Source organism: Saimiri boliviensis, chromosome 9, assembly GCF_048565385.1.
Source record: "Saimiri boliviensis isolate mSaiBol1 chromosome 9, mSaiBol1.pri, whole genome shotgun sequence".
In the NCBI taxonomy this organism is placed as follows: Eukaryota; Metazoa; Chordata; class Mammalia; order Primates; family Cebidae; genus Saimiri; species Saimiri boliviensis.
The window spans coordinates 121,851,278-121,860,774 of NC_133457.1; the positions used below are offsets into that span (position 1 = coordinate 121,851,278).

The 9,497-nt window shown below is 51.5% G+C and overlaps 1 protein-coding gene across 1 annotated transcript in view; it reads right to left on the minus strand.

Moving 5' to 3' along the window:
- APCDD1L (APC down-regulated 1 like) overlaps positions 1-5,393 on the minus strand; it is a 55,638-nt gene extending 50,245 nt beyond the window's left edge. Inside the window, exon 1 of the mRNA XM_010343149.3 lies at positions 5,038-5,393. Within this exon, the coding sequence (XP_010341451.2) occupies positions 5,038-5,074 (37 nt within the window). The 5' untranslated portion in view covers positions 5,075-5,393. The remainder of the gene's footprint in view (positions 1-5,037) is intronic.
- Positions 5,394-9,497: the final 4,104 nt, after the last annotated feature.

The window sequence follows — 9,497 nt, forward strand, 5'->3', positions numbered from 1 at the left end:
CAGGCACATGTGCCATCTTACAGTTAGACTTCAGGGCTGGAAGCCAATCCAGGCCAGTCCTAGCCAGTGCTGCTCAGATTATCCAGCCAGTTCTTGGATGCCTCCCTCCAGTAATGGGGAATTCGCCACTTCTAGAAGCATCTCATTTTTACCCTACTTTAAATCCTTCAGTGCACTCCATTGCTCTTGATATAAAGTCCAACGCTTTTCTGAGGCCCCACAACCCTCCAGGAACCAGCCCCTGCTAACCTCTGACCTCGTCCACTGTCCACCCCTTGGTCCCTCACTCTCTCCTTGCCATCTCTGCTTCTTGAAGACATCACTGTTTTCTGTTGCATGCAAGCTTTGTGCATACCAGTCCTTCGGCCAGGACTTCTGTCTGTTCCGCCCCCTCCTCATCCAGTGAGCCCCTCCCGATGTTTCAAGTTCCAGGTTACATATCACCTTTCTAGGGATGCCTTCTTGAACCTCCCAGCCTGGGCTAGAGACCCCTAAAACTGCTTGGTAAAGTGCTCATCAGTCTTGTAATTAGTTGCTCATTTAGGATTTAGTCACCCTATTTTTCAGGAAGGTGGGGAGCTGTCTGATTGGTGCTTCTGTCTTCCACACCTCACACCAGTGAGCGGCACATACGTGGGAGGGCATCCAATACATGTCCACTGAATCGAAACTCTGTCGGTGCCTCTCTGCTAGACAATTCTTCCTTTTTTTTTTTTTTTTTTTTTTTTGGGGAGATAGAGTCTTGCTCTGTTGCCCAGGCTGGAGGGCAGTGGCACAAATCTCAGCTCACTGCAACCTCCGCCTCCTGGGTTCAAGCGATTTCTCCTGCTTCAGCTTCCCGAGTAGCTGGGATTATAGTGAGTGCCACCACACCCAATTTTGTATTTTTAGTAGAGACGGGGTTTCACCGTGTTGGTCAGGCTGGTCTCAAACTCTCGACCTCAGGAGATCTGCCCGCCTCACCCTCCCATAATGCTGGGATTACAGGCGTGAGCCACCACGCCTGGCCCACTTCTTCCTTTTACCAAGCTCACCCTACTCCAGCAGTGAGCACTGTCCTCAGCCCCATTCTGCAGCTAAGGAAACTGATGATGGCAGCTCTGGCTACAGGGCCGGGCGGAGTGATGGGAGACAGCAGCAAGAAGCGTGGAGCCTGGCCCTGCGCGGTGCAGGGGTTAAGTCCCAACAATGATTAATTTTGTTGCCGCTGTGGGTATCATTATAATAGTCAAGGTATTTCATGGGGAAGAAAATAAAGCACCTGCCAAAAGGAGACGGTGACCAGGTGATACGTGCAAGCTCAAGCTGAAACGTCAGCTTCCTGAGAGCAGGGGCCCTGGTTCTTTTTCCCCAGGTCTGGGGACTGTAGAGCAGCGTCTGACTCCTGCAGGGATGGCACAGAGGGCTCACCAGGTTCTCAGTGCTAAGTTCCAGCCATGTACCATCTCATTGAACACTGCTAGCGCTCCCTGAGGTCACAGCGCTCACTATTCCCAACTCACTGACTGGGCCACATGCCCAGGGAGGCTGCCTGGGTTCAGGTAACAGAACAGGCAGGTAAGCAAGCCAGGGTGGGACCCAGGTCTGTCTAATTCCAAAACCACCCTCTGTGGCACCTTCAGAATTCACTTCCTTCTGAAGAGTCCCTAAACTCAGCTTAGCTGCCCTCAAGTTCAAACCAAATTTCATGGTTTCTCCTTCCCTTTGCATTGGGCTATTGATCTTCATTTTCCAGGCTGGTTTTGGCAGTGAACCACGTATCTTGGAAATTTTATCAGGGGCTCCTTCTGGCTTTAAGTTTTCATTACCATAGTTAACTTCCAATACATTGCAAAAATATTTCTTCACGTGTAGCTTCTAACTGGTTTGCCCTCCAGATGGTTTTGAAATCAAGGAAGCTGCTATATTTGCCTTGAGCTGGTTATTTTAAATTTCAAGATGACAGCCTCCGTCAGATAAGTGACATGGCGGTCACGACGATTCGTCTTTGAAGAGCATGTTGCAAAGCAGCGAGAGGAAGTTTCTCTTGATCATTTTTTCGTTTTAAATAACAAATACAATTACAGGTCTCTATTCACACTAGATTTTTGGATAAGTGTATTTAATTTTCTTCTCAGCTTTTATTCTTGGTTTCAAGATACAGCTTCACATCAACAACTAATTTATTACAGAATAGCCTGTGATTTTGACCTAGTTAATCTGACTCTAAATGGTAACTTGCCATCACAAAGTATGTGGTGGGAGATAAAAGCAGAACTGAAATTAGAAAGAAAAAAAAAAGTGCAAAAGGAAAAAAAAAGCAAAAAAAAAAAAAAAAAAAAAAAAAAGGCAGCAGTTATGGTTTCTCATTTCCCTCTCCAGCACAAATTGTTGAGCAATGAGATTTTTAAAAGCCAGAAATTACTGTGGAGCGAAGCAACACTGGCAGCTGGAGGACTGGCACCAGCCACACCTGGCCTGCCAGGGTTTGGAGGAAGGCTCGCTGAGTGGGTGACTCCTTGTACCACAGCCTGGCTCCTGTGGGCCACCATGGGGACATGTTTAAATACAAGAGGGAGGGAGAAGAAATGGGAAAAAAATCAACATCCAAGTTAGAAACTACCTAAGCTATGCTGTTTTTCTTGGGGCCCCGCTGTGCCTTTGATTTACTGATCATTCAGAGCAATAATAACAAAATCCATCCAACCCAGTGATTTTTCACAGATTCATCTGAAAAGCTACCAGTTGGGTTTGATCTGTTCATACCAGTGATTCTCAGCTGGGGGCCCCTTTATCCCCAGGAGACACGTGTCATTTCTAGAGACATTTTCAGTTACCATAACTAGGAGGAGGAGCTACTGGCATCTGTAGGCAGAGGGCAGGGATGCCGCTAAGCAGCCCAGAATGCACAGGATGGGCCCTTATCCCCAACAAAGAATCATATGGTGCCAATGTCAATAGTGGCAAGATTGAGAACCCCTAACCTGTGTGTACCCAATCTGAATTCCCTTGGTGGGGTGGCTGGTGTGCCATTATGTATAAAGTTTTTGGAACCTGGAGACATGAAATTCAGGCATGCCTGGCTCAGGTACCTAAATTATGTAAGTAGCTGAAGGATTAACTGGGTTCTGTCTTCTTTTGCTAAAGCAAAAGGATCTCATCATCTTGTGATGCAGCCAGTGATGAAACGAACTTTGGAAAGAAGCGTTTGGTGGAAAATAGTGCCCAGGGTAGAGCTGGGAGCTGCAGCGGCAGGCTGAATGGCATCCTCGCCCTCTCTAGCAGTTGTGTCTGAGTTGAGGGCAGGTGGACCCCAGAGCAGGCTGCCCCCTTCTCGTCAGCCCCACTGGGCACTCTTGGCTCCTCTGCTATTGAATGTGTCTGACTTACTGTGGTGAATGGTCACTGAGGAGCTGGGCAGCAAGACTCCTCAAGAGCCAGCCAGGGCTCTACACTCAGTGATTTTATTGGCATGACGGGAAGCTTGGGCCTGCCAAAGACAACAGCCCTGTGCTGTGACTGAGACTGCAGGTTCCTGGGGCATGTGACCTACTGCTCTTGACTGTCCCATTCCCACTGGGTGCAACGGCCTGGAGGAGGTGGATGAGAGCAGTCAGGTGCCTGCATTCCCGTCCCGTGTTCCCTAGGTCAGCACCCAGCAGAGGTGCGTTTCCACAGCTGTCCCCCTTGTCACCCTTTCCAGTTCCCATTTTCCTGCCCTTTCCAAAGAACCAGCATGGCTGCCATGGTCTATTTTCATGCTGATGATCAACTCTGTGGCCAAGGACAGCTGTGTGACCTCTTGCTTTCAGACAGGCAGGGAAAGCAGCTCCTGGATGAATGTCCCTTTCGACGGCTGCATCTGCAACTCTTTAAACTGTAGAGGCAGCCTCCCTTGACCCTCCTTCAAACCCCTGCCAGCTCTTCTCAAAACAGTTTGCTTAGAAATTTGGGGGCTGGCAAGAAAAGACTGTGATTCAAGAGCTCCTTGAGGTGACTTGGACTTTGCCTCTCACCTACAAATGGAGCAGAGCATGCTCTGTGGGGCTGAGCAGGCCCTCATTGCCCCAGGGTTCTCAGCTGTCACTCCCTGAATAGGAGCTCAGTGCCAGGCAGCAAGCAGAGTGCTCCTGCTGCACGTGCTCTTGTAATCTTCACAATCATCCCAGATGGAGGAGGGGATTCTGCGAGCCCATTTCACAGGAGGGAAAGTCAAGGCTGAGCGAGCAGATGGCCGTGCTTACCCAAGGCCAGGCAGGTTGATACATTGATCTGGGCTTCCCAGTCAGGTGTTCTAACTCCAGGGCCGGAATTCTTATCCCTTCATAATGTGAGGGTGCTTGGGGGTGAGCCCCCAGCCGGACACACTTCAACTGTGGTTACTGTCATTTTCCATGGTGCCTGGGCCCTGTGATGGCACACTCTAGTCAGCTGGCATTTGTACAGTTTTGTCTACCCTCCTCCCCACCCCCACGAAGAGCCACTAGGGAGTACCTTAGTCCTGGAGAAGGCACTGCCTCCTCTACCAGGGGTTCCCGAAGCCCCTTGGCCCCCTTTGTTAGGCCTGCTGGGCACAACCTGAGCCAGGGGTCACTGCGGCTCCCTAACTTCTCCCCCAGTCCTGCTAGGACATCGCCCCGACCCCGCACAGGTCAGCCCCGACCACGCACAGGTCAGGATTCCGTGGACAAGACCAACCCCAGCAACCTTGGTCTGAGTGGTCTGGGCTTGTCCCGCACCACGGGGGTCTCAGTGGGCCTGGGATCCTCCTGCATCTTCTTGGAGGCCCCGGACCCACTGGGGCCCGCACAAGGGACCACTCTGGGTACCTACGGGCCGGGCCCCGACAGGTGCCGTGCACAATGTGCGGTGACGAGACTCCCTCCCGCGGGGCTCAGGAAGCTCCTGGAGGCGCGCAGGTGCCAGCCAGGTGAGGGTGCAGAAGGGCTTGCAGGGCGCAGGGCCGCAGTCTCCAAGGGTCCTTGAGGGACATCAGACGGCGAGCTCCCTCCCTTCCGACCTCAGCCAGTTTGCCGGGTGGGGGAGGGTGGCACCTACCTCCCAAAAGCACCAGGACGCAGGCGTAGGGGAGCATGGCTGTGGGTATCCCGTCGGGGCTGGCAGGACCGCCCGCCAGGCGCCGTCACGGTGCGAAAGGTGAGGCGCTGGCGAGGGGCTCGGACCGCAGCGGGCGCCGGCGGCCAGGCTGGGGTCCTGCGAAGAAGTTGCAAGGGTCCTGCGCCCCCCTCGGCGCTCACACACCCTCAGCCTCCCGGGCTGTTGATAGTTGTAAGCGGAGCTGCGCACTCATAGGTCCAACTCGCCAGAAGAGGTGGAGACAGCCCCCGGCGAGGCGTGCACACTCGCGCAGCGCGCACAGCCCCCTGGCGCAGCTTCTCCTGCCATTCAGACCCCCAGCAATCCCCCAGATGTCTGTTCTCTGGCTGCCGCCTTCTCCAAAGTCTTTGCAGTGGGCAAGGAGGCCTCCCGCAAACTCTGGTCCCAGCTAACCCAGAGCGATGCGCTCCTTGCGCTAAAGCGCACCCCTAGCCAGGCCGTTCCCTAGAAGGGCAAGGCGGGTGGGGAGTTCCTCTAAGCCCCACGAGTCCTGGGACCCTTGAAGTTTCTATTCAGATCTTCCAGATACTCCTGGAAAAGTCGCGTCAACTTGGATCCCAGCAAGCGCAGAAACGCAGTGGAAGTGGCTAACCCAGTCGCCTAAAGCCAGCGCCGGCTGCTGTGTGTAAATGAGGTCGTCGCCAGCTCCCCACCAAACCAAAACGCATCCAGGCAAAGTGTGGAGCCGACCAGGCGTGTTTTCCTCCTCCTCCCAACTCCTCCTCCTGCCCCCCTCCTCCCCAAATCTCATCTGAGTGAGTCAGCTGAGGGTGGCAGCTCAGAGGCGAGGCAGCCGTGAGGCGGAGGACAGGCTGGGGTACCCCAATGGATCCGTTCCTTCCCCCGCCCCAGGCACTGGGCCTCTTTGGTGGCACCCTGGGTGGCAGACAAGCCTGGAAATCAAGTGCACCGGGCCTGGAAAGGAGGACCGGGAGAGTTATGGGACTTATGAAGGAAGAAGAGAAAGAGAATCACTTGGATGGGAAAAGTTAACTGGATTGTTCCCACCTGCATGGATCATCCGGGTAACTTCAGTGGGACCAAGGGGGTGAGGCTGCGCGCTACGGGTGTGCGGGTTTCCTTGAATTGCCAAGAACAGAGAGAGGGAGAGGAAGAAGCTGGAAAGCAAGAGGAGAAAAGGGAAAGGAAAGAAAGTAAGAGGGGAGAGAAGGGAAAAGAGAGGAGAAAGAACAGAGAACCAAAAGACGGAGAAAAAGAAATGAAAGGGAGAAAAGGGTACACAGGCAGAGAAAGGAAGAAAGGTAAGGGAAGAGAGAGAGAAGGAAGGAGTGAAATCAACAGAAAAGAGAACCAGGAAGGGGGAGGGAGAGACAGACAGAGAAAGAGACAGAGGGAGAAAGAGAGAGAGAGAGAGAGAGAGAGAGAGAGAGAGAGAGAGAGAGAGAGAGAGAGAGAGAGAGAGAGGTGTGGTCTCTCCTTGGGGAAAGGTTTGAGGAAGAACCGGGCCAGGCCCGTTTCAGGGGCTGATGAGCGAGCACTCCACCTGCCCCTCTGAAGCGTTTTGTAGACTCATCTGTCCCAGTTTTATGGTCTGATCATCCCACAGGGGACCAGGGGACACCACCTCACCTTTTGATGTCTTACCAGAAACTTGGGTGAGGCTCCCAGGAGCCACAAGACCCTTCAATCCAGCCAGGGACTCCTGACACAGGCTCCGCGGCCGTCCGTCCTTAGCTTTCCTCCTCACCAAAGGCCTCAGGGAATAGGGAAAAGTCCGGAGCAAGGCCACAGCATGATCTCATGCAAATTGAAATGTGAGGAAAACGATCAATTGTCTTCCTGAAAATGACATTTTTTTTTTTTTTTCTGGTTTCTATGAGACTCGAGGTTGCCTTGCTGAAACTGAAATCGGTACAAGCTTTCCTGGGCAGACAATGGCTACAAGCCACATACTAAGTTCTCACGAAAGGGATAGCTTTTGTGTGCAAGAGGAGCGTCGTGCAGGGTGATTATTTATAATTGCATAATTGTGATTATTTGTGGCAATTATGTGTCTTTCAATATACAAAATTTACAATTATGGGTAGTTTAAAAACTGCATGCTAAGGCCAGGCACCGTGGCACACACCTGTAATCCCAACACATTGGGAGGCTGAGGCAGGCAGATCATCTGAGGTCAGGAGTTCAAGAGCAGCCTGGCCAACATGATGAAACCCTGTTTCTACTAAAAATACAAAAATTAGTGGGGTGTGATGGTGGGTGTCTGTAATCCCAGCTACTCTGGAGGCTGAGGCAGGAGAATCGGTTGAACCTAGGAGATGGAGGTTGCAGTGAGCCGAGATCACGCCATTGCACTTCAGCCTGGGCAACAAGAGCGAAACTCTGTCTCAAAAAAAAAAAAAAAAAAAAAAAAATTAAAACTACATGCTATTCTGGCCATGACCATTTGAGACTTCAGTCTCTGGGCTTTCTGAATGTGGGTATTTCAAAGTCTTAGGTGGCTGATGGGGGTTCAAGCATTAGTGGCTTCTCATGGGGAGGATGGGTATTACATGGATGTCTTAGGTAGGGTCATAGTTCAGTATTTTCAGAACATATTGCTATTAGAGGTAGGAACTTTTCCACAGAGCATGGTGCTCGTGTATTAACAGCTGTTTTGGCTTATTTATAAATGAGAGGATTTGCTGATAGTTATTGAGACTGCGGCATGGGTCAGGCCCTTGGTGGGCTGAATACTTTATATGCATGTACTTTATATCTGAACAAACTGACAAGAAGTAGGAATTTTACAAACTGGGGAAACTGAGTTCAGAGAGTTTGGGCCACTGTCCTGAGGCCAGTCAGCTGGAAGGTGGCAGGACTCCCGGATCCTGCCTCTGACCACTGTGCTGTGTCTCCAGGGCATGTCCTATCTCACTGGGCTGTTTGTGCCGTTCAAGGCCTGTTTTCTAGTAATAGCCCCTCTTCAAAGAGGCATGTGAATAATGGGGGAAACAGGACTCCAAAGTACTTTTTCTATCCAGTCTGGGCGACATGGCAAAACCCCATCTCTACAAACAATACAAAAATTCACCAGGTGTAGTGGCACATTCCTGTCATCTCAGTTTCTAGGGAGGCTGAGGTGGGAGGATCTCTTGAGCCTGGGAGGTCAAGGCTGCAATGAGCTGTGATTGTGCCACTGAACTCCAGCCTGGTTGACAGAGTAAGAATTTTTTCCAAAAAAAAAAAAAAAAAAAAAGTGCTTTTTCTAGATCCTAGCTAAACCCCAAGTGTTGAGGCTGAGAGTTACAGGTGGGCCCCGTGCAGGCTGCGTCCTCACTCTCGCTATGCGGTAACATTTGGGAGGACACGGGCGGCTGGAAAGGGCACTGGAGGCTGCCAGGTCCAGCACTCCTCACTTTCCAGGTGAGGAAACAAGCGCAGTGCAGGTGAGCTGACCCTGTCGAGGTAACAGAGATTTTACCCCACAAATAGACAAAAAGCAAAGAAAATGGACAAATAGTGTTTGAACAAGGCTCTCCTAACTCACAAGGAGATCAGACAAGAGCCGAAGGAACCAAAGCTAAAACTCATTTATTGTCTTCAAACATATATTTATTTTTAATCAAAAAAGAAAACAGTTACGTTGTCCAGATCTTGCATTTTGTTCAAGGAAGGGTGATACACACTTGGTTCCTGGCCTCTCTCTTACAAAATAATGGCTTGAGAACTTCCGAAACGGTAGCAGTCCTAAGGCCGTTTCGGGAGTTGCCCCAGCTCTGTGTTGGCCGTAAGTCGCGTCTGTGGGCATTATCACATCTTGGCCTCCGTAGCTGGGCTTTTCTGGGCTGTTCACTGCAGGGGTCCTCCCTAGGTGGTCAGAGCTGTGGGGGGTGAAGTTCTGGGAGGATTCAGGGGGTCTTGCTGGGTGTGAGGGAAGCAGCCTTGAATCAGATGTTCATGAGTGGGAGTCAGGCTTCTCGCTCCATGTTTATCTCCCACACCACCCCTTCCCCCAAAATCAAAGTCCAGGGGAATGAGGAGTAAAGCATTCCAGAGCAGTGCCTCTCTTCCTTCCCCCTCCCCCCCAAATGCCTACCTCTTCATCCTTGTCCCTGTTAAAAACACCACGGGATGATAAGATCGCCCCACACAATCTTGCTATAAAACGGTCTGTTTCCTCTGCTTGTTATCGGGGTATCAGATCAAAGAAACAGTGCCCAGACCTGGTTATCTAATAACCAAATAAACATCCAGGCAGCCTCCTGGGCCAAGAAAGGGATTGGGGGCGGGGGGCAGCTCTGAATGAGGCAGTGGACAGGCCCAGGTGTGCTGGGCCCCTCTTGGTGACCATTTCTGCCTCCAGAGTGAGCATGCTGGCTCAGCCCAGAGTAGACCAGATCCTCACAACAACCTGCATGTTACAGATGGAGAAACTGAGGCAGGGAAACCAAGTCCCT